The 27,848-nt window shown below is 49.1% G+C and overlaps 1 protein-coding gene and 1 long non-coding RNA gene across 3 annotated transcripts; one reads left to right on the top strand and one right to left on the bottom strand.

Moving 5' to 3' along the window:
* Positions 1-483: 483 nt before the first annotated feature.
* On the top strand, positions 484-25,306 carry GNB5 (G protein subunit beta 5). Of its 2 annotated transcripts, none has more exons than XM_065076398.1 (12): positions 484-624; positions 4,242-4,353; positions 8,494-8,630; positions 9,706-9,747; positions 10,474-10,550; positions 12,022-12,154; positions 15,780-15,923; positions 18,926-19,017; positions 19,134-19,182; positions 21,719-21,815; positions 22,713-22,879; positions 23,199-25,306. In XM_065076398.1, the coding sequence occupies exons 1-12, from the start codon at positions 499-501 to the stop codon at positions 23,208-23,210; spliced, it is 1,188 nt and encodes a 395-aa protein (XP_064932470.1). In that variant the 5' UTR covers positions 484-498; the 3' UTR covers positions 23,211-25,306. The 2 variants fall into 2 exon arrangements, with proteins under 2 accessions (XP_064932470.1, XP_064932471.1); XM_065076399.1 differs by lacking the exon at positions 484-624 and adding an exon at positions 3,938-4,062.
* On the bottom strand, positions 24,743-27,775 carry LOC135580548 (uncharacterized). Its single transcript, XR_010475315.1, has 2 exons — positions 25,908-27,775; positions 24,743-25,650 (listed from the first exon to the last, which is right to left on the bottom strand). It is a non-coding gene; the product is annotated as an uncharacterized LOC135580548 (long non-coding RNA).
* Between the last annotated feature and the right edge of the window lie 73 nt (positions 27,776-27,848).

The raw sequence follows: 27,848 nt of genomic DNA on the forward strand, positions 1-27,848 counted from the left end.
AATTTCTGCTCAAGCAGCACATTGTTCACAACGTTTTTGTAGCTGCTGACTGAACCCCAGGCTGTCTTTTCAGCTTTATAAATAATGTGAAACATTGACCGTTTCTTAATGCAGTGGAAAAACAATGAGTATTGATCAGTTTCTCACAAGTCCAGCTGTTGTTATACATTTCTGGTTGCTGCCAATAATTAAGTGAAAACTAAGAGTAACTTCCTGCATGTAGTGAATCCATGTGCACAGTGCACGTTGTAACAATGTGTAATCAGTGCACATTATAATAATATATATATTTTGCTTTGTATTTTTCCTCATCAAAATGTAATCTGCAGAGCATGTGAGTGTCCTGCATATAGTGACAGTTCGTCAAGCCAGAGAGATTAGTCCCGGAGAGATTATCCATCCTGCAGCTGCCCATACGCAGCCTGAGCCGCAGGGGCTTTGCGCTGGGCTGGAATGCACTCTTTCCTCCTTCTCTTTCAGCTCTCTCGGCCCACAGAGATGTGTGACCAGACCTTCCTAGCAGTTGTATTTGGTCCATGCGACAAGTGCTCCAAAGAGAAGCCCCTCAGGGCTGTTTACATCAAATCAGAACAACTCAGCTACTGCTCGCTATGTGTGGAAATGGTACGTTATTGATTTTATCAGCCAGAATGCGTAAAGACTGCAAAACCAGGGGGCTGGATGTGTTAATGGTCTGTTAGGTTAGACTTTTCTGGAGAGCAAATAAGCACTGCTAGGCCTGCAGGCTGGCAAGCACCAGCTCTGCAGACACCCACTGTTTCCAGCAGCCGGCAGCAGCGGTGCCCTGGGCTTTGAGGAGACACTTCATGATTCTTGATTGGGAAAGAGCTGTAAACTTTTTCCACTCGCTGTGCAAACGTGACGTGCCTGTCTAAACTCTGCTCTAAGTGTGCAAGTGTCCTTGGCCTGGGATCTTGAGAAAGCGACTCGCTAGTGATCTAGTCTGTCTCAGCAAAAACGAGACACAAGTGAAGTGCTGTCACAACTCCATCACGGCCCACATTTCACACTGAGACGTGTCGTCTCGTATGCCACATGTGGTACTTGGGTGAAGGCTGGAAGTAGCTACAATGAGGATAAGGTGGATAAGTGTAGTGTCTTCTGTCACCATGGGTGTGCACCATCATGGAAGGTGTAGTGGGAGAGATTAGCAAACCCACCAGCCTAGCCAGCAGGTCCTTCCAGAACACCCACCCAATGAAAGGACCATGTTGGAGCTTCCTAATCTCCGGTCACTACTGGTGAGGTGACATCCCACTCTCCTGGGTGGGAGTTTTGTTCTAGAGAGATCACAGTGGGGTGTTTTTAGATGAAATACAAAGCTGAGGTCATGAACCTTTGTGGCTACTGAAGAGTTGGTCTCCAAAACTCCTTTTGTAAACTGAAGAATTTTGTTGTCTCGATTCTGCTCCAGCTTGGGGTAGTTTTATTTTATCTTCCCGAACCATTGTGTATTATCAGCTGGAGAAGACATCCTTCAACGTTTCCTCCTCGGAACTGGTCTCAACCACAACTGAGTAGGGCCCAATAGTTTGTTGCATTAGAATGTCAGATGAAATGGTCTCTGCAGGAATGCTGGAAGGTTCCACTGGCGGTGTTTACAGAGCACTGTTCTACAGGCAGATAGCACTCATTTGGTCATGCTGTTCACTGGCTGACACAGCACATTCTCATGCCTTACATTGTTTAGGAGGAAATTTAGATGTAATGACTGTGAGACAAAGGACGGTCCCTTCCTGGTTTATTTGCTTCTCCCGACTTTGAAATTGCTGCTTTGATCAGGTCCTTCTTGGCCAACAGCTTATAAATAGCCATTTATCCAGTCATTTTTTGCATGCCTTGATAAACGCATGTTGGAATTGCAGGAAACTGCCTGTTTATTATTTACAGTTCCTGCCACTTTCTCCCTATTATTCACATTATGGAAGTTAGACTCGACTCCTACCCCCTGAAACAGCTGCTGGGTGGACGCAGGTTGAGACGTCAGTACCCAACAGCCCATGAGCCCTGCAATGGATCCAGAGCCTTCTGGTGGATCTGGCCTTAGCTTGCTTCTTCATATCTACTTTGTAAAAGAGTTTTAAAGAAATGTTCAGAACGCAGAACGCTCACTGCAGTAGCACTGAAATACTTACGGGAAGGAAAATTGGATCCTTCTTTCAGAGCGGTGGGTATGCTCTGGCTCGTATCAAAACACACAGCATATCCTCGCCGGACTCGTGCAGGTGTTTGTGGATACACGTGCGCGATGTGGTGTACACCTGGCTGATCTGCACATGCAATTCCTAATTGCAGTCCAGCGGGCGCACACATGCATTTCCATCAGCCAGGCTTTCTGATTTCCCCAAAACCAATACATGTTGAGGGATAACAAAATCAGAAATTGCTGATTCCCAGTGTAGTGAATTCTAATACTGCGTTAACCAATGATTTATTACTTTTGTTTGTTTTTAAGGAATTGCTGTTGTTAAAACTACATTGCTTTCAGTATGGTTAGATTTTATGAAAAGGGAGAAACAAAAAGCTGTGTTTGGTTACTAAATGGTAATGTTTTCCTTGTTTAGTTGACCTAGCACTATGTTATCCTCTAATTTAATCCAACCCTGGTTCATTTCAGTGAAAGCTCCCAGAGGGCATTACTCTCACCTGTGTTTTTTGCTTGGTTAACTAATGACTACATGGGTAGCGAAACAGCTTGGTCAGATGAGCTAAATACTCAAACTCATGAAATACGCGCTGTGTATCACACACTTCTATAGCTCGCTCTGCTCATAGAGGCTTTTCTTGCACCTCATGGCTCTGCTTATCCCTGTCATCTCAGGACTAGTATCATGTGTCACTCTGGACACGTACAGTTCCCAAAGACTCTCACCTTCCCTGCTATTCTTTGTGGACTTTTTAATCCCATTCCCCAAGGCAGTGAGGCTGTTCTTATCAGCAGGGCAAGAAAACCTGGGCTTTCCCCTGTCAGAGCTGTGTCTGTTTGACATACAGATGTTATCTGAGCCAAGTTCCTTAGAGGCCTGCACGGCGGTCGGACAGCGACACGGCTGCTAAGCGCGGTGTGGGAAAGGATTTGTATTTTCCCCAAGACCCACACTGTGTCCAGGATGTGTCCCGAGTCTAAACAACAGCTGCAAACACGTATTTTCTTATCTCCCGTTCCAATCTTGGCACATCACCAGGTTGAACGATAGCCATTGCATTGTCCATTTTCTGACTAAAGGGAGACAACGGGAGTCAATATGAGCAAAGTTACTCTGTGTAAATCAAGGACAGTTAATGTAATCATAAGAAGAGGATTTTTAAGGAGCTCACAGGGAAAGAAGAGCTGCAAGGCCATGTGCAGAGCCCACAGAGCCATGGAGCCGAGCCCCAGGCTCACACCAAACCAGAAAGCTCTTTGTTCCCTTTGGGGGTTTGGAAACTGGCCACTATCAAGGTCTGGGAAGGGCGCAAACCCTAATGTGTTTATCTGTATGCAGGGGAAAGAGGTGACTGGTTTTAGAGGGAAAAAAAAATAGGCTAAACACCTGATAACACAAAATTTTAACATGAGGAATTCATTCAAAGCATAGGTGAGAAGGGTTCATGCCACTGCATCTGTCCTGTTGGCACAGAAGCTTGGCCAGAGACCTGAGCGAAGTCTCCTACTGCCCCTACCTATAGGGGTATATGGGAATGATGGTGCTGAGCCATGATTTGTGAAGGTTGGACAGGATCTGTCTTCCCAGTCTGATATTTTAAAATTATATTGAATTATTACTGGTTTTTTTTTCCTCATTACCTTATAGAGTGTGCAACTTCGGGTACAAACAGGTTTGGGTACAAAGCAGAAACACCCTTTTGCATGTATTTCCGAGGAAATGAAGCTTCGGGCTGTGAAAATGGCCTGGGATGTGCAGCAAGTACCAGCTGGTGGAGCGGGAGGAGGGCAGAGGTGAGGCCGGTCCCCGCTGCCTGCCCGGGGGCCGGCGGGATGCTGAGCCTGCCGTGCTCTGCGGGCTCTCACGGGTGTTTTTCCACGCAGTGTCTGGTCAGGTACTGGAGGAGCATCCAGCCCGGCCCCGGGCGTCAGCATGGGGAGGGGGGAGCCCGGGCCGGCTCCGGCGGCGTTGCTGAGGCAGCAGGAGCCTCAGCAGCATCCCTGGGAGCCAGGCAAGCAAACTCCTCCTCCCACCCGCTCTCATCGCCTCTCTCTCCCCGCTTCCTTTGCAAAGATGGCAACCGAGGGGCTGCACGAGAACGAGACCTTGGCATCGCTGAAAAATGAGGCCGAGAGCCTGAAGGGCAAGCTGGAGGAGGAGCGGGCCAAGCTGCACGACGTGGAGCGTGAGCGGGGCCGGGGCGCGGGGCCGCGGGCAGGGCCGGGGCGGGCGGGGAGCGCGGTGCCGCACGCCGGGCACGGCGGGCCGGGCCTCGCCGCTAACCGGGAAAACGCGCTGCTGCTGCCGCCCCGGAGCGAGAGCGCAGCCGGAGGCCGGGGCCGCCTGCCCGGGAGGGGCCGGCAGAGCGGGGCGCGGAGAGAGCCGCCCCCGGGGCCACGACAGCCGCTTGTCCGTGTTTGCGGGCGCCCAGCGGGGATCGCGGCGGCTGCGTGCGCTCGGCCGCGCTGCGGGAGCGGGGCGCTGCTCGGTGCGCTGCGGGAGCGGGGCGCCGCTGGAGCGGGGTGCGGCTCCGCAGCGGCGGAGGGGAGCGGAGCGGCAGCGCGGCCGCGCAGCCTCCCTGGGCGCCCAGGCCGCGCAGCGCTGCCGGGCCCGGGGGCGGCCGCCCTGGAGCTCCGCATCGCCCCGCACAGCCCCGCAGCCCGCGGACCTCCGGCCTGGCTCAGGCTGCGCGCACGGAGCTGAGCTTCCCGCACGGCCCTTGGGGTGAAGGGGAGGTGGGAGGGGAAAAGTCCGTGAAGTATCTCCCTCAGTGGATGCTGAGATTTATTTGCACCCTTTTAACGCGCATCTGAGTGGGAGGAAGGTTGAACGCAGCCTTGTGGAAGTTGATGGAAATTTGTTTTAGCAAGGCCAGGATTCCACACAAGGCGAAAGGGCTTAAAAAGAACCGTTATTTCCCAAACCAGCTCCTTCTCCCTGCCTTCCCCCAAGGAAACAACTTGCAGGGATCCAGTGCTGATTCAGAGGTGCGCGGTGAGTCAGTGCTTGAGCTGTCAATGCGTAACTCACCGGTATCGGCTGCAGTCTGAAGATGGACAGTTAACGTACCAGAAATGACATGGACAGGTTTCAACCCTGACCCCCCCAGTTCAGGAGCAAATAAGCTAACCTTACTTTTATGGATCTTCTCAGATAGGTATTAATTCATTGGTTCTGAGATATAGCAATCATTTTATTTTTATAATAACTATGATATAATATATTGCAGGGTTTTTTGTGTTTGGGTTTTTGTTTTTGTTTTAGAACAACATGTGAGTTACTGTATTCCTCTGAAATCACATAGGCCACTTTATCAGAAATACTAGTGTCTCGTTAAAACTTTTATCATTTTTGATGCCTTAAATGTTGAAAAGGCATCTGAACCTGAGCTTGTTTCTAGTGATTTTAGCTCTTAGTGTTTGTAAGACCGAGGGACTGACAAACATTCTTAAATTGCAGCTAAGGGAGGATTAAAAGATCTTTTTCTGGACTAAATAGAGCATTTTCTTGCCTAAATTAGACAACCGTATGTTAGATGAGTGTCCCTTTAATAGGAATCATTAAACAAATGGAGATGGCCTCATTACAGAAACTTTACCATAAATCATCATATTCCTACAGTATAATTTTGGTATCAGCAGCAGTGGGGCCTCTATTTAACAGACCCCTTATGCATATACTTCAATTCATTTTTGCTCGCAGAGTTTCACCTGATTGCAGGGATTCCAGAGCTGTGCACGTCATTGACAGTCACAGGATATTTGTGTCTTTGTCATATGTCAAATCTGTAAACTTCTGTCGGAGGCTGTTTCCTTAGCCGTGACGTGATTTCTAAGACAAAAGCCTTACGCTGCTGTAGGACAATGTTCCTTCATGATGTTTTATGTCATTGATTCTGTATCAGAGCTTTCTTTTGCACTGAGATTATCCCCAGGAACAATTTCCGCAGAGATTGTAAGTTTCAGAATAGAGGATCTCTTCTGGTTTGGTTGTGGTTTTCTGATTTAAAACGGTATCTTTCACATTTTTTTGCTCTGATCATGACTTTTCCTCCGTGTTTCCCAAGACAAACAGCTGGCTGAACTAGGATTGCCCTTGTTTGTTCAACTGCTTTTGAACAGCAGCTCTCAAAGATGTGGATAGAAAGAGGAAATACCAAACGTGCATTTCATTTGCAGTCTTACAATTTTAAGGATTCTATTCTGTTACACTTTGTTCTGTTTATGCAATTCCTAAATTTCGAAGGCCAGAAGAGACCATTAGGACCAACTGACTTCCAGCACGGAACAGATCATAGACCCAATAGTATTTGCATCAAGTCCGTACCTCCTGTTCCAGCCAAATGAGATGTTTTAGAAAAATAGCCTATTTTATCTTGACCTTCATAAAGCCGCTCAAGCTGCTGCTTTGCCTTAGTTGATCTACTTGCCCGAGTGCATAATTTTCGATTATCTTGAAACAATATTGGAGAATGCTTAAAAATAATGATCTGACTCCAAAACCTGTGCTAGGCGGGTGCAGGGTTATTATGGCTGTGGTTGGAGATAAGTGTCCTCAGGGAATCAGTAAGGCTGAGCCAGACCGTTCCACAGTCTCGGCTGCATTGACATAATGGAAACACTTTGCCCATTGTCTGTGGAACGTTTGCTCTTTCAGATGTGTTCTGGACACAAGCATCTTTCCAGCTGCTATAATAACCTTCTGTCCTGTGTTTTCACGTCTTGTGATTGGATCCCTTGGCAAGCTTCCACAGGCAAAAGTAGGAGGAAATGTATCTTTCCCTTAGTGGATTTATATGGTACTTTCTCAGCAACTTGCTCCTAAGGTCCTGTTAGAGACGGGGTGGGCAAGTTGTCAGGAATGTGGACAGCACTTGTCCGCACCGTGGTCACACACGCACAGAGGTTTCAGGTGAGAATGTTGTTCTGGTGCAGCTTGTGGGGCTGGCGGCTTTGAAAGACAACTCTTCAAAAGCTGATCCACCGGGGACCGGTCTGTGCCTTAGGCTGGAAGTGCCAGGGACCCTCTCCAGCCAAGGCTGCTGCTCCAGCGCTGCCACAGCCCCCGGGCCACCAGCCTTCTCGCAGCTCTGCGAAAGTGATGGAGGGCAAAGCAGTGATGCAGCTCTGCAGCAATCCCCTGCTGTGTAGGATGTGGAGCTCAGCCTCCAGCAGGGCAACGAGAAGCCTGAGATTCCCTGCACCAGCTCATTAAAGCTTCTGCGTTTATTTTGAAACGTCCAACCCGGGCATTGCCCCCTTAGCTGACAGCAGCTGGGTCGTCTTAGGTTTCGGTGTGGACAAACACAACAGGGAAGCACTGGATCTTATTGGTTCTGCTCCAGACAGAGTCGTGTTTAATTCTGGTGCCAAGGTCTCCTGCCCCAGGACCCCACTCAGCTCTGGGACGTGAAGCAACTCCCACCCTCCCAATGCTCCGTGTGAAGTGTCAGAGCCGCCGCAGCGTGCTGGGGTAGATCACAGCCCCACTCAGCTCCTTTTAGTTGTGTCCCCTGCAGTCACATGAATTTTATGTCTAAGTGCATTTTCACAACTGGAAACATGAATTTGTTGGGTTTTTAAGGATATCAGCTGAAAGTGCTGCCACTAAATAAGGTATGAAAGAACTGACTTCTCCTCCACAAGGGGATGTTACTCAGGGAAGTTGACCCACCCATGAAGTCCTCAGTGTCCAAAGATACTGTTGAGAAGTTGTGTAGCTCACTTCTATAGCAAATGCCAAGCTTCTCCACTCACTCAGGGCTGTGTCCTGGCGCTCAGTGCTGCCCGGGCCACCAGAAGGGCTGGCACGGCAGAGGTCTCCAGCACCGGTGCCTGCATCACGCTGCACCGCTGCTGTGGGAGCTTCACATCCACAACAAGTGTTTTACCGTTGACACTTGGGTGATTTGTTGCTTACTCCCTTCTTTTGTATGATTTTTCCTCCAAGACTCAGTAGTGATCTTCACTTCTGCTGAGCGCCTCGAGGCATGCGTTAGGCTGGAGGCTGGCTGTGCACTTTAAGCCTCAGCTAGACTGAGGATTTCCCAATAAGAGGGGAAAAGCGGTAATCTGTTTTCCAGTTGTACTTGGGTGTGATGGTCTGCCAGAGCTTCAGCTCCTACAGTCCTGGAATTCAATCCCTGAGTGAATCAATCCTTATCGTTATCTGGTGAATATGTTCACCCACCTGCCGCTCTGAAGCAGAGTGTGTTGGCTTGCACCATAGACTTCAGCTCCATGGGTTAATTCCTCCAGGGGACGTTGCTGGTCAGCATTTGCCTGGGCAGGGCTTTGATGGGGCTCTGACCACCCGCTGTTTGCAGTCCATCAGGTGGCAGAGCGCGTGGAGGCGCTGGGCCAGTTTGTGATGAAGACCAGGAGGACGCTGAAGGGCCATGGAAACAAAGTGCTCTGTATGGACTGGTGCAAAGACAAGAGGAGGATTGTGAGCTCCTCGCAGGTATGCTGCTGGGCGCTGGGCGAGTCTCTTGGCTGTGCTATATGCTGTGCTTGGTAGATGATGACTTGTGTGCATCATAAATGTTTTTCAGGTGCCCTTAGAGCAGTTCATTGGCAATGTATTTATTTAGAGAGCACAAATCCAAACTTCTGATCATCGCTGTACCTGTTGTAGCTAATACCCTCAATATTTATTGTCCAGTCATACACAAATTTTCACCATGTTCCCTACTACAATAGAAAATAGAGGGAGCTCATATGACACCACTTTTATTTCCTTGTTCTTTACAGGCAAAATATTTAGTAACAATTTCAGTTTATGTGTTCAGAGAAAAACAGTCCTAACACCTGCTCAAGACCATTCTCCTGAGCTGCAGGAGGTCATGAGATAATGGCTTTCTAGATGCCCTGGTTTGTCCTGAGCCCAGAATGGCAGCGAGTGAGCTCCTTGCATCTCACAGCTGTTCATTGACCTATATGAAATCTGTCAGGGGTCTCATTTGAGGGATAAAAATAGGCAATCTGCATTGCGAGCCGCCTTCGGTTACTGAGAGTTTTTACCATTCATGGTGATCTCAGCAAAGAGAATAATTGTTAATGATTAATGTCACATTTTTTAAAGTGGCTAAGATGATGGTGTGTAGATCAGAAAGCTGAACAGGAAAGTTGTAATGCATTTTTTACTCTATTTTAAGAACTGTAGTGAGTCCAGGTACAGCAACAATTGTTGCTCAGTAATAAACATTTCACTTTCATGGTACAGGGAGGATAACAACGTTATCTGCATAAGGCACAGTAACTGGCGTGAGTGTAGCTGGCATACACAACGTGATTGTGTTGCTCTCTGTGGAGTGTTCTTATGGTGGCTATTTAGCAGATTGTATCAGTGGATAATTAATGGCTAAGTGTAGTGAGAAGTAAAGAGAAAACCAGGAAAAGACAGGAAAGGGAAGATGAATAAACTGGGCAATGGCCATAAATAGCCCCCCTGAGTGTTGCCAGCTCGGCAAGTGATGTGTGATACAGGTCACCTCTTGTGTTTGTAAGGCTTCTCTCATTTGTGTGTTTTCATTTAGGATGGGAAGGTGATCGTGTGGGACTCCTTCACCACCAACAAGGCAAGTGAGACTTCAGCAGAAGGCAGATTTCTGTGGGTGGGACAAGATGGGGGGCTGAGGGGCTCTGGGTGCCGCAGGGGGCAGCAGGGTGCTGGGATAACACACAGACCTCCACCAGCACCTCCAGCCGATGGGCAAACCACCTCCCGTGACCCGTCTGCGCACAGTCCCCGTCGGGCGCTGTGGCCAGTGGGGGCTCTGGCGCTGGCAGGGCGGGCTCCCAGCGGGGCCGGGCAAAGCACAGGCTCTCCCCGGGTAACCCCCGCACTGGGTGCCCTGTGTGATCACCCCGGGATCTTCCAGCCATAGTGTTCGCTGGGAAATGGTGCTGCGGCTCCTCCAGGCCCTGCCAGGGCTGCCTGGGGACACCCTGCTCCACACAGCGGAGAAAACAGCTTGTTTGGAACTCACGTGTACACATGCAGCAGTGGGGACACTCTGCAGCACTGAGTAACCCAAATGAGACGTGCTCTGTGATAAGTTTGAGGCTCGTGAGTAAGGTGGGAGGTGTGAGGGAGGGACGCGCCATCCTCCCGCTGCTCCGCGGGTTCTGCAGTGAGCGTTGTCCCTGCCTTACATGTGAGCTGTGGCTGGGGGAAACACCCGTGCCTGTCACTGACCCCAAGAATGTCCCCCAGAGATCATGAACTCACTACTCTGGGCTGTTTTCCTTGCACCGATTAGCGAAGCAGTGACGTCCCAGCCTAAAGAGATGCTGTGTTTCAGGAACATGCGGTGACGATGCCGTGTACCTGGGTGATGGCGTGTGCATATGCCCCATCTGGATGTGCCATTGCTTGTGGGTAAGTTCCCATTTCCACAGCTGCTTACGCAGAGGAGCTTGATGCATAGTGGTGTCCTGGTGCCTTCAGATGCCGACAGCTAGGAGGGGTTGTGGGTGGAAGGGCTACATTCAGTGCCTCTGATTCTATTCTCATGATGGCTTGTACACATTATACCCACTGACTTCAGTGCAATAACATTTGTCGTGTAAGTTTGGAAAATAATCCTCTTTCAGCATTTATATAATGGGTTAGGAATCTGCATGCATGCAGCTTCCCCTGCTCCAGTTTGGTTGTGTGTGTTGGGAAAGTAGTTTTAAACCTCTTCTTAGTTTGCGCTCTTTCTTCTGTGATGTAGAGAAGGTTAGTTGTTACTGATTACCAGCGCACAAATAGATCTTGCGAAGATGGGGTGAGGAAAAGTAACCCCATCCTCGATAATCTTCTCCAAGTTTTCTAAAAGAGTTTATGCAGGGGAGAAAACAAAGAGATGAGATGTTGGCAAAATGTCTTTTAAGAAGGGGCTGGGTGGATCAGGCAGACAAATCAGGCGTGGGGCGAGAGAGGAACAAAGGGACACTCGACTGTGCAGCTTGCGAGTCTAGAAAGCAGCAGACAGACAGACAGGCAGACTCACAAATGCGTGTGGAGAGAGAGTCCAGAAACTGTATGGTTTTGACTAAAACTTGAAGAATAGTAAGAAAGCTCTGTCTTCACACTTGTAAAAGAGACAGGGAGAGCGTATATGTGTTGCACCACCTGATTTTGTGTTTCTGTTGCGCTGTCAGTTCCGTGCTGTGCACATAGCACAAGGCACAGGACCAGCACCCAGTGCTGTGTGTGCTGGGATCAGGGCAGGGCTGATCTGCCATGGCTGTAGAAAACAGTCAGGCACAAGTCAGACCCATTAGAAAAGGGTCCTGCACCCTGGGACACAGCTTAACTACTGCAAGTGTCCTGGAGGGACACAACAGCTACAGAGGTCAGTGCTTCTGTTGTCTTTTTCCAAACCCTTCTAAAACCTGTCTCCACACTCACTACTTGCTTTACTACCATCTCTTCCGTAGGAGCTAGTTCAGATTTATTAAGGTAGATAAAATAATGGTGCTGAAATACTGATTCTCACAATGACAGGTGTCAACAGAAAAACGGTAGTTTGGCTGTACGTGAAACATTAACCCCGAGGTCACTGCCGTGTCACCTCCCAGTTGATACTTTCTTGAGGTCTCGTTCAGTGCCATTTATAAACTGGATTGGGGTAGAAAGCACTGATGTGCAGCTGTTGAGGTTCCGTGGAGCAGCCAGGCTGGTGAGGCAGCTGGGGCTTCCCTGCCGGGGGATCCCGGCCGCGCCGTGGGGGGACGCCGGTGCTCGTGAGGGTTTGGCAGCGCAGCCATGACAGGTGGTTTCCTTCTTATCACCGCTCGCCTTTTGTTGTTGCAGTTTTAACCGGTTCTGCTCTCTCTGTTATTGCTATTATTACTCTCTTTAGTGGCCTGGACAACAAGTGTTCTGTGTACCCTCTGACATTTGACAAAAACGAAAATATGGCTGCAAAGAAGAAGTCGGTTGCAATGCACACAAACTACTTGTCAGCCTGCAGCTTCACTAACTCAGACATGCAGGTAAATGCATTCCCTGCCTGCCGCTCGCCGTCCAGCAGCACCTAACACGGGCTGCACTCCTCGGTGGTGCAGGCAGAACCTTCCTTGCCGGCAGGGCCGGGTCCTGCCCCGGGCAGGGGCTGCTGGAAAACCCTCGCTGGGGCAGGGAGGTGCTGCAGGAGCTGCTGTGAGGAAGAGCTGGTCACAGCCCTGTGCCCTGCAAGGCCTGGCGCTGCTGCGCAGGGAGCTCGCGCCTACCTTGTGTTCTCTGCTCAAAGGGGCTGTGCTGGGGTCTGCTTTTAGCAGCTCAGACTAATACAAATAGTTAAAAACCCACTTTGGCCAGGACTAGGTTGGGTATGTGCTGTGCCTATGGAGACTGTGCTGTTTGCCTGCTTTGTCCTGGATGTCTGGCCAGCTTTGCTTTTGCTCGCAGTATTGTTTGTTTGTACCAAGTGAGATGTCTGAGCTTGGGGATGGTCCCACGAGGCCGGCCATGGTGTCCGTGTGCGCCCTGCAGGGACAGGAGCGCTGCTGTCCCCGTCTCGCAGGGCCATGGCAAAGCCAGGGACTAAATGCAGGTCTTCTGAGACCATGCCAGCCTTCCTCTGTAGCGAATATCTCAAAGATCTCTTTCTCCAGGAACGTGAAAGGTGATGAAAGGAGCCAGGATAATCCCCTTGTCCTCTCAGGTTTTTGAATTTGTTTGAAGCTCTGCACCAAAGTGGCAGAAGGGAGCACCTTCATTGCTCCGTGTCAGCGGAGCTGCTGGAAAGGGAATACCTTGTCCCCTTCTTCCAGATATTTGGAGCTCCTCCAAAGGAAATATCAGCTCTCATCCTTCTATTTCAGGACGTGAGATGCCCAAGAGTGTGTTGTTGTTTGTCATTCTATGGTTTCTGTAATGTCTCTGAGGTGCTAATTTAAGTCCATTGCCATGGAAACAAGTGGTGGAGGTACCCAGCGCTCAGGCTTGCTCAGCCCTGACCTTACTGTACAGGAGCCCTGCGTGATTAGAGCAGTCTAAATTAAATGGAGTGGGTTTTATGAGATAGAAAAAGAATATTCTCTTTTATTGTCCATACTTCTATACATCATGATTAAATTCTATGAAAGGAAAACTAGTTATTTGTTCTTTATAATAAAAAAGGAAAGTTGGGTCTTTTTTTCTCCGCATTAAATGCAGCAAACTGCATTGATATTGAAGGTGATGTGTTACTATTCTTAAATAATACCACAGTGGATTTAGGTGTTTTATCTTCAGTGATGGAGAGATTTTTCTGAATACTTTAAAAATAAATTTTCTTGTGATCAGTAGGCTTATTAGTGATCATTTAGAGCATTGCGTGATACTATTGAAACAAATACAAGCAGGTGGGTTGGCCAAGCTTCTGCTAGGACAGTGTTATCTAGGGGATCCTAGAGAACTTCTTATCCTTTTCCTTTTATGTAATGGCCTCAGAATTGAAATTATTCAGTAACTCGGGGTGCACAGTGCCATGAGCACACTGTGCGGGGCTGTCCCAGCTGTGCGGAGCAGCTCTGCCGTCCCAGCTGGTGGCCCTGAGGGATGTGGTGGTTTGACCTTAAACTACAGCTTGGTTTTCCCTCAGAGGAATGGAAGACAGGGTAGGAGCTCAGGAGCTGGTGTGCCCATGGGCAGTGTGATGGGAAGAGAGATCTGGGGGTGGTTCATCATTGATTAAAGCCGCTCTCAGGCTGTGTGGGTGCTGAAAGAGGGGGTCTCGTCCTTGCTCTTCATCATACCCCCACCCTGTGCCAAGATGAGCACTGAGCTGCAGGGCTGGGCGACCCACGCACCTCGTTCTCGGTGTCCGAGGTCAGTCTGGGCAGAGCGAGGCTCCCCAATGCCGTGCGCAGGGAGCCGGGAGCCTCGCTTCCCACATCAGGGATCTGCAGCTCTTGCCTGTGATAGCGCTCCCCATGTGACAATGCTTGTGGGTAATAATAGCAACAGTTAATTGGGATCTCAAGTGTTTCGCGTAGGGTGGTACGGCAGGGCTGAGGAGCAGGATGGGGCTGGGGCTATGGTGGATGAGCAGAGCGAGGGTGTGCCCTCTGCCCTTGCCACTGGTTCTTTGCTGCATGTGCTCCTGGCGAGCAGGACCCTGTCCCTGCCGTGTCCCTGCATCCCTGCTGTCCCTGCCGTGTCCCTGCTTACCTGCTGTCCCTGCCGTGTCCCCGCATCCCTGCTGTCCCTGCTGTGTCCCTGCCCTGGCCAGTGCTGCCTCTGCCACCAGGTGAGGGTCCCCTTGGCACCACTGCACCCCCTCCAGCAGCAAGCTGGAGCCTGGTAGCAAAACTTTTCAATTCCCTTCTGGTTTGGTATTTTTGGTGTGTGTGGTTTGGTTAGTTTTGGTTTGTTTTTAAATAGCAATACCCTGAACTTGAGTCCGTGACATTTGTCTTTAAGTGTTAGCTCGAGCTGTGGGTTGCCAACAGACCCTTCCCTTACACCTGTAGCTGCTCCTGGCCCCCTCGTGTCTTTCTTACACGTTATTGCAAGCGCGGAAGTCTTCATTCCTCACCCAAATACAAATATTCCTCAGAACAGAGAGGTTCGTTGATCTAGGCTCAAAAGCTGGCCAGAAAGACAAGTCAGGACTTCTGCTGTTATCATCTTAGAGTAAGACAGGATTCGGAACAGTCCGTTCCGCAGCTCTGCAGACCTCTGTTTGTGGGAGGAGTTTTTGGAGCATCTGTCAAACACGTTCAGTGTTTAACCTTTATGCAACTCTGTGAATGGTTTCACGACAATTTTCTGCTTGAAGAGTATTTAACTTCTACTTACCTACTGGGATCCCTTGAGTTTCCTCACTGATCATGAGAAAAACCCTCCCAAGTTCAGCCTTCCACGCTGGTGCACAGGGACCCTTTCAACCTGCAGAGTTTGTGATTGCATAACAGCCAAGGGGAAATTTGGAACAATTGGGCATCCTCGGGATTTAGTCACAATAACAAGCGTTAATCACAAGTGCTTTCTGCAAGCACTGTAGCAGCCGAGGGAAGCTGCGAGCTGTGTTTGGTCAGTGTGTGCTCAAGCCCTTTCACACACAGATGGTTTTGGACAAGTGAGAGGTGATGGACTTATCAAACAACCGTCTAGACAGGCTTACTTCCCTTTCAGAAAATTCATGGCTTAAGCCAAATCAATTTGATTTAACCTGCTTATTTCAAGCAGGAAAAAAAAAAAGTTATAAAGGTAAACTTAACTCCAGCCATTCTTCTCTTTACCCAGGCTGAATTCCAGCAGCCTAAATATGGATAGGGTTAAATATGGGAGCAGACAGGAACACCGGTCTGGTTCTACCTCCTGTTTGGAAACACCGGCAGATGCTTACTGCCATCAGTTCTCCAAACCCCACTGCACAAAGCTGACCATTATTGAAACACTGTGTAGGTGTAGCTGTGTCAATACAGCTCTCCTTTCCCCTCTTACTTCTTTTCATAAGAAACATAAACTGTGTTTAGATTCGCATTGTTTTTATGGCTTTGATTTATTGCAAAATATTTCACTAAATTAAAGCTGTCCTTGGTGTATATATAGGATGTCACTTGTTTCTTTGTGAACTTGAAGATCATCTGCTGATTTTTGTATTGTGACTCTTCTCGCCACATCCTATAGATCCTGACAGCAAGTGGAGATGGAACTTGTGCTCTTTGGGATGTCGAGAGCGGGCAGCTTCTGCAGAGCTTCCATGGCCATGGAGCCGATGTCCTGTGCCTGGACCTGGCCCCTTCTGAAACGGGAAATACGTTTGTCTCTGGGGTAAGCAGCAGCTTCCTATCATAACAGCAAATTAAAGGATGTGGAAGGGAAAAGGCAGCAAAGGAAGAGGTTTGTGATCTTACTGGGAGAGTGCTGGAGTATGTGTTGGAAGCCCCAGTGCAATCCACTCGTTGCAAGCACATTTTCCAAGCTGGAGCAAATTAAACCCCTAACTGAGGGGTCAAACCCACCCAGCCATTCTGACTGCAGTGCTGCTTACTTAGCAAATTCCACCCCACACCAAAGCAATCCAGCCTGAGATCAAAACAACGCCTCTCCCGCGAAGGGAAGGGCTCCGAGCTGGAGGTGCGAGTCCTGCGCAGGACCGGCACAGCAGGCGACAGCTCGCCTTTGGCTCCTTTCTTGTGCCCAGCTCTCTGCAGCCATACGGCTGTGCTAGGCGGCTGCTCGGGGCATCGAAGTGGGGCCACAAACAATGTGTGCGCCCCATGTCCCTTCACTGCTTCCCAGGAACCGAGGGGTGGCTTGGACACTGGCCAGGTTGGAGCAGGGAGATGAGGTGCGGCCACATCTTCAGCTGTTGCTAAGTCCCCTGTGCCTTCCAGTGGTACCAGTGGCATTTAAAGCCCCTTTGCCAACTGAACGCTGCCCGCTCCGTGTCCTGGCCCATGGGAACACACCAACCTCCTGGGGCTGCAGGACTGGTCTGGGACAGTACCCAGAGCATCTCCCAAACCTCGTCCTGCTGCGAGGGGCCGCTGCTCCCAGGCAGCCGAGCCCTTGGCGTGCAGCCGGGCAGGGAGGCGTAACGGTGACTGGGTGGGCCCAGCTGCTTTTCAAGGTGCTCCTGGTCTTCCCCACATCAGAAATGGCCTGTGGGGGTGAGAGCTGGCAGGAGCTGAGAGGTGACCTCTCTTGCTGGAGGCAGGTTGCTACCGTAACTTTGCTGAAGGTACCTGGTTTCTGTGCCCCACCAGGGCTGGTCCTGTGCTTGCTGGTGGAAATGGTCCCTGTAGCGGAGGATGCTGACAATGGATTAGGAGGTTCCCCTTGTGCTCAGAGTCCTGGTCTCATCCCTACACAAAAGACCTGGACCTCTTCTGTGATGGCTGTTTATCAAATTTGGCTGGCCCGTGAGGAGCGGGGCCCCGCACGCTGGCCCAGTTTGGCTGCTGCTAGCACAGCTGCTCTGAAGCGTGACTGAAAGCTGATTCCATCCCAGTGCATTACTCCTCCCGGGCTTTTCTGTCACCAGGCTTGCTTCCCAGAAAGGACAGATTCATTCTCCCTGGGAACAGCTCAGCTTATTATAGGGCAAAGAATCGCAAGCAGCTATGGTGCTGCTAAGAGAATATGTCATACTTGTGTGGATGTAGCAGCTTGGACATGTCCGTGCTTACAGGGACTTGCTTAATTAATCACATGCAAAATACCACTTCGGTGAAGTGTCTTATATCGTGTCAATGCAGGTGCAGCCAAAACAGTGCAACCTGAAGGTATGTATGGTGGCGTAGAGAGACTCCCTGTGCATTGTGCCTGTGTAATACAGTAACCTTGAGCTGGAACAAGCATTGCAAATACACCAGTGTGTAGACTGGGTGCTGTTACATTTAATGACCCAACTGAAGACCTAACTGGGGGAGCTCAGGGCTGCGTCCCAGGCTGTTGTGCTTGGTGCCCTGTGAGCGCAGCTCCTTGGGGCGAGTTGGGAGGCACTTGGGGGGCCCATTTCTCAACAGGTGCTTGCTGGTTTCTCCTTCAAAACCTTAGGAGGCGAAGCACCAGCTTGTCTGATTAGTCTTGCCCCCAGACTGCCGGAGGGGTCAGTAAGAACAGTGCACATGGAAGCAATACGAAGGGTTGGGCTTGGGCTGTGGCGAGGCTTGAGACGGAAATATGCTGAGTCCAAAATGTTCTCTATCCTGTTTGGTTTCCCCGGTGCAGAAACCACAAGTCAGTACAAAGGAACATTGCCTCTTTTAAATAATGACATCATTAGTAAAAACCCTGAAACTTCATTTTAACAAGAATTCACGAAAAGAGAGAGAAATACGAATTGCGAAGATATTGTTTAATTTAATTAACAGTCATATTTGCTTAAAAATAGCTAACATGTGTGGCATGGTCTGCAGGGCCGGACACACCAGCTCTGCAGAAGCAGCAGCCACCCGGTGCTTCCCACGCAGCCACAGAGGGGCTGAGCCCCCCCAGCCGAGCCCACCTGCATCCTGCCCCGCAGCAGGGCCGGAGTTATTAAAATCTCCTGTCTCTCTTAAAAGAAAAGTCCGTGTTCTTTTTCCTGTCGCTGCAACTGTGAGAGCAGCGAGACATCGCAGCTGGGAGCGTGGCCCTGCGGGTGTGAGCTGACTCCTGCCCCAGGGACGTTGTGGACGCCATGGGCTGAGCTCCTCGCCCAAAGCATTCAGGGTGCTGAGCAAGCACTGAGTGTTAAATGGTCTTTCCAAAGAACAGCTTGGAAGGGCAGGTTAGAGCTTGACAATGAGAAGAAATGCTGTGGTGCTTCTTTTCTCATCCTAACCACACCATTGAGCAGGTGGGTGCAGAGCCACGGCAGGGCTTAACTCTGATTGGGGGCTCGGCAAGAGACCCTCCAGGTGCACTTATTTTCTGTTTCAGTGTATGAAAAGGCCTAGTTATAAAACTTAAATGCTGGGTATGAATTTTTCATATTGGGCATGTTAAGTGGTGAGGCAGCGAGTGGGTTCTGCAGCTCTGTGGCACAGTGGGACTGCAGAGTGCGGGTTAGTCTGGGACTGCCTGTGCAAAGCCCGGCCTGGCTGCACCCCTGTGCTCGGGGTGCACAGCACTGAGGCTCCAGCAGCGCTGAGGCTCCAGCCCGCATGGCGTATTCTGCTCCAACTGCAGCTGCTCCAGGCTTGGGGGCACCGGTACGGCCAGCTCTGCTTTGCTGGTTAAATGCCCTTGGAGCAGTGATGTTCAGAGCCTTTGAATGTAGCTGTACGCATGATGGGTGAATGTCACCATTTGTGTGACTGTAGTGATTTTTTTTGTCTTATTAGGGATGTGACAAGAAAGCCATGGTTTGGGATATGCGGTCTGGTCAGTGTATCCAGTCGTTTGAAACCCACGATTCAGATATCAACAGTGTCAGGTCAGTGTGTGTCGGGGAGAGGACACATTTGTGATGTTGAGCAATACACTGGTTCTATTTTTGAGGTCTGACTTCGTCCATGTAATGTGTTCTGGTCTTTTTTTACTCATGCACAGATATTACCCAAGTGGAGATGCTTTTGCCTCTGGTTCAGACGATGCCACGGTATGTTAATTCAGCAACCTAATTTGGGGAAGTTCTGTTACCTCCCAAGTCAGATTTTCTTAAAACATGAGGTTATATCCACAGAGAACTTCAAGTGACTAAACAGGGCCTGTGACACCAAAGTTGCAGAAATAATAATGCTATAATATATATTAAATAGTATATATAATGCTATAGGGAAAATATAGTAACGCTTTGTAGGTCACCTCTGCAAACTTTTGTACATCAGGTACTGTTCAAATATTCATTTCAGATTTTCTGTGTTTTGAAGTTTCACGATGAAAATCAGTTGTCTTACTGCAGGAGGTCTGGCTTCATGTGGTTGTTGCTCAGAACGGGGGAGGAACCAGACGAAATGCCGCAGGCTGTGCCGGGAGCAGCAGCACGGGGATGAAGGAGCCTGCACGTCCCGGCAGGCAGAGGGGCCGTGGGCTGAGCGCCGAGCTGGGCAGGCCTGGCCGTCTGGCCTCCACGGCCCCGTGTACCCGAGAACACAGACCCAGGGTGGCCTTGGCCCCGTACACCTCCTCCTGTCAGCCTGACTCACTGCCAGCGCTCCTCACTGCCGTGACTCACCCCATCCAGCTCATCCTGGATGATACAATAGCTCTTATGGATCTTACTAAGCTATGAGCAAGCTGCTAGGAGGGGCACAGTACATATTGACAGGTCGTTTCGGTCAGCACATTGCCTGCAAAAAGCCGTTTACCTCCTGGTGCCTGTGGGCCCTGGCTGGTGGGTCCCCATGGGAGACCAGGCTCTGTGGGTACCACAGCCCTGCAGGGGCTGGGCTGGCGGGTGGGTGTCCCTCCAGAGCTCCTGGCACCTTGTTTCTCCTGTTTATCCAAACGTCACACGGGGTTGCATGAGGGTGAAGGCTCTTTCTGAAGTACTCTGCCCTCGAGGCATGTTTTGAGTCTGCTCCAATGCTAGCTAAACTCAACAGAAGGATTCCCTTTGTCTGCACTGGCTGTGGAGACCTTCCAAGGCTCTTCTGGAGAGACTGCACACTGCTTTTAGGTCTCAAAAGCTGCTGTTATAAATTAATACCTCAGCTGCTGTGAGCCCAGTGCCTCTCCACACATTTGGATGCAGGACTGTGAGCACTTGAGATGCTGAGGGAGTCAGATGGAGAAATTGTCCATCATTAAATTCCAATGACAGCACTTTCTTTTTATGCCCAGTACCACAGGCTCTGGGCTTCTGTGCTTATTAATTTATTTGATGGGTTTTTTCTCCCTTAACTACTCCTGACACCCCTGACTTGAGCAGGAGAGTGGGGAATTCCATCTCTGTGCTTTTGACAGAGGTTTTGGCAGTTTCCATCTACTTCGTTCTTTAAATGAAGAGCTTGGTGTTTTCAGCATTAGGGACTGATACACTGACTGGTATCCTTGACCTGATTTATATACTTAGGGATTTCAAGGAATAGATAATGCTGACTGTCTGGAGGCAAACCGTAAAAGCGTGCTCACGTGGCAGTGCTGTCACCTGCGGTGACCCCAGCTCCCTGGCGGGGCAGCCTGATGGAATTATTAATTGCGTGGAGCACTGGGAGACCTGGACCTGACACACCTGACATCCCAACCTCCCTGCGAACCAAACAGCCTCTCCTTTATGTGCAGGCTTGAATATCATTAGTAAAGTCTTAATATTAGCAAGCCTGTTTGGCCAGTGTTTGCTTAAACTTAACTTATTGAGGAAGGTTTTCGTTCAGATAGTTTTGAAAGTGCATTCTGATTTCAGGGCTACCAGACTGCCTTTCTGCATGGCAATGAAGTCGTGTCTGTCAGTGCGTTATTTCCATGCTGAACAAGCCTAAGTGTGCTGACAGATTATAAAAACAGGACGTGCGGGTTTGTAGCGCTGATTGGGGGTTTTCCATGAGAAATGAAAACCAAAGATCTGTATAAAAATGTGTTATTTCACACGAAGTATTTTCACGTAGGTTGTTCAGACAGGGGCGTCCCGGCAGCGCAGGGGCTGTTTGCTGTCCCGTGGCACGCGCAGCGAGGACCGCCACCCCGCGTCCCCGCGCCACAGGGCTCCCCGGGCACCCTGCCCTGTGCTCCATGTTCTCAGACATGACCAGAGATTTAATCCTCTGTCTCCCAGACTCCAGCTGTGCTTAAACTCTTGTCTTCAGGGACTGTGTCTCTTCCCGTGCACCCCCCAGCAGCAAGATGCCCTAGTGTGCAGAAACCATGTTGGGGAAGCAAGGGGATGGGGGCTGTCAATGGGTAGCCGTGCTCCAAAACGCCCCGCTCATCTCAGTACAGCAGGACAGGCAGGAGGCTTCGATGAGTGGTTTAGAAAAGCAAATTCTTCACTCCTTTTATACAATTTTGTTGCTGATATCCCTCGTCAGACTCCAGAGGAGTCCTGGTTACAGTGGGCAGAAACAGCAGAAAGAAAGAAGCCAAGCGGCTGCTTCTCGTGGTGCCCGTGAGGCTGCAGCGCTTCCCACTCCTGTTTTCACAATGCAATGTCGTAGCCATTGACTCCAGCCCGTGTGTTGGTTTTGTTTTAACCCTAGTGTCGTCTGTATGACCTCCGTGCAGACAGAGAAGTAGCAATTTATTCCAAAGAGAGCATCATTTTTGGAGCATCCAGTGTGGACTTTTCTCTCAGTGGTGAGACCTGAACTTCGGAAGGTTATCTTAGTGTTGGGATTGGAGGGGAACTGTGAAATTTTGCCAGTTTAATTTGATAAAGCGTTTGTTATCAAAAGTTATCAAAAGTAATACTAAGTACCAAAAGAAACATTTTAGGCATGGAAGCCCTTTTTTGCCCCTGCAAAAATAATGACTCTTCAAATACCCTAGCTGGCTATTGCTTTGTTGTAGCAATGAAAAATATTTTCCTGGCCCTGCTGAAGGCAGGAAATATTTTGCCATTAACTACAGCTGGGCTAGAATTTCACAATAATGATTAAACACATTTCAAAGGAATCATGAAATGTAACTAGACTATTAAGTGCACTCACATAAATAGTTTATAAAAGGATAATAAATGATTAATAGAGAGTAAAAGTATGTTAGAGGAGCATGAAGATGGAGACGTCGCCATCTTTGACTACAGATCCGGAGGCACGAGCTCGAGTCTTCCCTCCGTGTGGGGTCAGGGGGTGGTGAAGTGTCCCCGGCCTGGGACAGGAACAAATGTGTCGGTCATGGTCACAAGCACCACAGGCTCGTCCCGCTGGGGACAATGAATCTCTTCCCAAATTGTCTGCTACTCGTTCAACCATTTGTATTCAACTTCTTGCCTAAAGGCTGAACAAAATATTATGACCCTGCATGAGCTGTTCAGTCTGCCCTGATTTGGAATCATCCCACATCTCCAATGACCGAACAGATTCTATGTAATTTAGCTCAATCTTGACTATACTTTTAAGTAATAAATGCCAAAGGGTTCGGTGTGGGCGGCTCAGCGGTGGAGCGGGGGTGTCCGACGGGAGCACGCTCGCCGGGCGCAGGGCTGCCTGCCTACTGAAGAGCTCCCTTGGTAAGACGTCATTCTCTTTGAAGGTCGCCTGCTGTTCGCAGGCTATAACGATTACACCATAAATGTCTGGGACGTGCTGAAAGGGTCCCGTGTCTCCATCCTGTTCGGACATGAAAACCGTGTCAGCACGTTGCGGGTGTCCCCCGACGGGACCGCGTTCTGCTCGGGCTCCTGGGACCACACTCTGCGGGTAAGCGCTGGGACTGCTGCTTCCGCTGCTTCTTTCCTTCTTTGTTTAAAAAAGAGGGTGAAGGGGAAGGGTTGTTACAGGAAAATTGAGGGACTAACGGGGATATAAAAACACAGTGTAAAACATGAGCAGAAAATTCAAATTGAAAAAAAATCCCAGCAAAGTGCTAGCAGAACTATTAAATGTTGAACTTCTGGGTTAAAGAATATAATTGCTGCTGATGCTCTGAACCACTGCTCCGACTGCCTTGCCAAATTTTAAGTAACCATTCGATAGAATAGACAATGTCACAAATGACTGTTCAATTCTGTCTTTGCAGATCTGGGCTTAATCCGGGATCCTGTGTGCAGAACCAAAGGAAGACTGAACCTCTGGACTGCAAAAGCTGCATTAAAAAACACCCTTCAAATACAACACTACAGAGGAGGGACAGTGAATACACAGGTTAACACAACTAGGTAGAAAACGTAATCTGCTTGAACACATAGCAAACAGCAACTTGTAGTAAAACGAAACGTTTTTAATTCTGTTTTGAAACTATCTTATTTTATTAGAACTAGTTTAGATAATTATAAAGTGGCTTTTCTCTGAAGTCACCTGTATCATAGAAATGAGTCTTTCAGTGCACATGATGTATTTATTTGCATGAATTGAGTTCCTTTTTAAAGTTAACAAAAAAAAAGAAGAAAAAAAGATACCTGATATTATCAGGATGTAGCATAAGACTTTGGAAACATTCCGTAGGAGTACATTGAATTTTGGTGTTGAAAAGTGGAAAGAAAAGTAGTTCTGATATGTGGATGACTTAATATTGGTAGTACGAAGAGGAGCAAAGGACCTACTGTGAAGGTACCGGCTGTTGGCATCAAAATGTATTTTTTGTACAAAAAAAGGAATCCTTTCAATCCCTGTTTTTTCCTACTGTCTTTTTAGATAGAAAGAAGTATTTCATCTCTGTTACCTGAATATAAAAATCTAAATATATACAAACTGATAAACTGCAAAGAGGAGGGATATGAACATGATTTACATAATCATGAGGTAATACGTAACCAGTAGTTTCTTAGAAATTTTTAATTGTATCACTTGGTGAGTGAATTTTCTTTTACTTAAAGGAATATTACATACTGAGCACTAAGGGATACTACACGCTAAGCGCTAAGCACCGTTACACCAATCGTCAAATCTTTTCCAAGTCAGCCATAGTAATTCTCTGATCGTGATTCTTATTTGTGTTTGGAGCAGTTCATAGCACTTTGACAGGGCAATGTGACTGAAATGTGTATTAAGGCAATATATGCCCATTCCAAGGTCCTTCTGCAGTGTCAGTGCAGTATAAGTTCATGCAAACGCGGGTCAGACCTTACAATCCAGGTGGTATGGTCCTTAATCTACCAGTGATCTCCCGCTGGCCTGGACATAGTGTTGTCATAGTTGGACTTGAGAACAGGCACCAGGGGGTTGTTGGGAACCCGCTGTGAGCCCGTCCTGCGGCGTTCGATGCCCTGCGCACCAGAGCCCCCGCGCCCAGGGGACCGGGAGCGCGGGGGTTTGGGAAGCAGCACCGCGGGCGCATCACTGGCAGCACCCGGCCCATCCGTGAGCACGGTGACGCGCCCAGAGCCGGCGGGACGGTCCCTGCGCTGAGCTGATGCTGGAGAATTAACATTTAATCAGATAAAGCTGAGATGCAGTTAAATGTAGAACTATTGGGAAATTACATCTGCATTTATCCATTGAAGGCTATTGAGAGTAGAGTGTGTCACCTCTGCTCACAATAAGTACCGAGTCTAAGCACACAAGGAGCAGAGTGCTGGAGTGGTGCCGGGGGCTTGCACCATCTGGCCTTTGAAATGCAATCAGTGAGATACATCTCCGAAAAGATCAAAGACACAATTTATATTTAGATTGAAGTGAGAAGACAAGCTCACTGGAGTAAGCTTGATCACAGGCTCACTGATCACTGGAACGGGCTGTTCACATAAGTTTGATGATAAAGCCCTCATTCTATTTGAAAGTGGGATTTTTTTAACAATTCTGTAAAAGCTGTATTAGAAATAAAGTCTCCTCATTCATGACAACATTAGGTTCCATGAATCCATAACCAGTTAACCTAGGATGCTGACATTTGTGTCAGCCATCAGTCCCCAATGAAATAGTTCAGCCGTTTTCACTTGGAAAAGTCAGCTCTGATGCTTTGCAATATTTGTGGCAAACTATCCCTGTAACAAACTGAATGCACTATGGAAATGTCATATAGAGCTCACTGTGCAATATTGAGTCAATACACTGTACACATTTGAGCAAAATATTAATATTAATGTTTAGATAGTATTTATTGGTAAGATGTTTGATTCAAACATACTACATTGTGTTGATATTTATGAATGGCCTAAATACAATAAATTGTATTTTACATATTGATAACGTACATAATTGTTTCTTTCCCATCAGTTAAGTACTTGTAATGGTAGCTTTTTTTTCTGGGTTTTTTTTGGCATTTCCTTCTTGCACCACACAGTTTTTTACATCATCTGTCCTGCAAAAATCTAGGGCAAAATCCAGAATATTGCTTCTGGAATATCCTCAGGAAACACCCAAGGTGAGCCACAGCAACCAGGAGCGAGCAGTACGTGGAAGTACCTGGGGCTCCATCTGAGCTCCCTCTGCTTTCAGGAGGCCAGAGTCCGGGTTGTGTTTTCCTGCTCGGAAGGATCACAGCTAACGTGATGTTTTCTTTACAGATCCTCATCGCCATGCCCAGGAATGCACTGGAAAACACAGAGTATGTGATTTGTGGGAGCGTGGGGTTCTCCACGCGTTGCAGCGGCATTGCAGCGCAGCAGCGTTGCAGCGCAGCAGCGTTGCAGCGCAGCGGCGTTGCAGCGCAGCAGCATTGCAGTGCAGTGGAGTTGCAGTGCAGTGGAGTTGCAGCGCAGTGGGATGCCGGGGAAAGCTGGGCAGTGGAATGCAGTTGAGGGCTCGGGCTGTCGCTCTCTGGGCAAACCAAACCACGTTTGCAGATCACCTTGAGATGCAGCAGATCCGCTTTCCGCCTTGTCAGCAGAAGAGAACGGTGCTGGGGTCGGCTCTCCTCCCGCTTCAGTGTAGGTTTCGTGGTCAGCATGGAGGTGGCTGGTGGAAGTGTTCAGTTTAGAAACCGAAAAAAACACCTCCTTCATTTGGGCACAGTTTCATTTCCCTTCCTTTTAGGGGCCAAGGAAAGTGCTGAGCCAGCGTGTTCTGACATCAGTGCCCAAAGCATCACCAGTTCCAGTAAGAAGGGCATTGTATCTTGCACTTCTGTTCTTGCAGGGAGCAATCCTGTGGCTCTTGCACTTCAGGGCCGATGCCTGTGCACTTGTAAGTCAGGCTGCATGGACTTGGCACCTGTGAAAATCACCTTTTTGTTCCTGACGTGAAGGTGAAAGCCATGAAGCAGCACAGGCCTCCACTTCCCATCAGATAAAGGAACATGGCACTGAAGTATCTATTGTATTTCTTACTCACTAAAGATTGACCAGGGAGGCTTTGGAAAACCCGGTGTTTTGTGAGACCCTCCTTTGACCTGTCAAGCTATCTGTTTCTGGGAAACACCTCTATTCCCTTCCGGAGGGACAGGTTTTAACCTGTGTCCTGTCCTTTTTGCTACGCGAGCGGGCTGCAAACAGGTTAAATGTATAGAGAGCACAGGAGCTATAGCTGGGGCAAAGTCACTGTCAGACGGCTCCGTCCTGTTAAACAAAAATGCTATATAAACAGGAAGGGTGGAAAAGGATATTGCTACAGAAAGAGCAGCCTCTCCCTCTTGCTCTCCTGCTGTGAGGAATGCAATAGGAAATTCCTGCTCCAGGATTAACAATCGTAAGGAAAACTCTAGTTAAAAAAGCATGTGTGTAAAGCACTGGTGAAAAGTAAAGATATCCTTCCAGCTACTGCTCTAGCACATAAACACAGACTAGATTTCCCCGCTTAAAAACAAAACAAAAGCCAAATATGGGGATGTAAAACTAAGAGTTGGCGGTAGGAATGACTCTCAGAGATCGGGCCAGTTCTTGATAGTGATCTGAGAAATTGCAACAGGATTGATTCCAAACGTCTATTTTTAGATCTTCTAACGGGACGTAAGACAGAGACAGAGCTGTAACTCAAGAGAAGCGGAGTGAAGCCGAGCAGCCCCGTGCTGGCATGTTGGGCACCTTGAGCCCATTGTGTGACAAGAGGTGAGAGTGTGAGCAGCCCGGGCGGCTGTGGCAGCAGCTCTGCCAGCGCTGGTGCAGGCACAGCCGCCTTCGCACTGGGCCACCATCTGAACCTCACCCGCAAACTGGCCCTGAGCACTACGCACAGGCTGGGTGTACCTGTGCTGGGACTGCCATAAATCTTAAGGTGGTATTTATGGGAGTTTTGATGACCTGTTAAGCAGCTGAAGGTACTCGCCGCCCGAAGGGCACAGCTGGGATGCAGGGGAGGTGGCTGGCTCAAATGTCTCCATGGTGCTCTGCAAATGACACCACTCAGCCAGTGTTGTTCTCAGCCATTTGATTTTACACCAGCAGTAGTGTCGGGCCCAACCTTTGCATCACGAAGGTCCTAATCCTTCATTTTGCCTATATGTTTATCGAAAAGCAAATACCACTGCCTTCCTTTGATAAATACACAATGCACTCATCCTATAGCCCTAGAAAACCCGGAGCTCCTTTAATACAAAAGAATACAGGCTGGACCACCAATGTGGAAGAAAACCCCATCCGAAGAAAGGATTTTACAGTCGGCATCCGGTAAGTCTGCGTTTCGTTTGATCGCCCAGGGAGCCCCGCGCCTTTGTGCGGTACGTGCCGCCCGGGGTGCGGCCGGTCCCCACGGGGAAGCAGCGGTCGCTCCGCGGCTGCGATGCGCCACTCCCCGCTCCGGCGGCGACCGCCCCCCGGCCCGGGTTCGGCCCGCACGGCGCCGGCCCCGCCCCGGA

This window comes from Columba livia, chromosome 11 (assembly GCF_036013475.1).
Source record: "Columba livia isolate bColLiv1 breed racing homer chromosome 11, bColLiv1.pat.W.v2, whole genome shotgun sequence".
In the NCBI taxonomy this organism is placed as follows: domain Eukaryota; kingdom Metazoa; phylum Chordata; class Aves; order Columbiformes; family Columbidae; genus Columba; species Columba livia.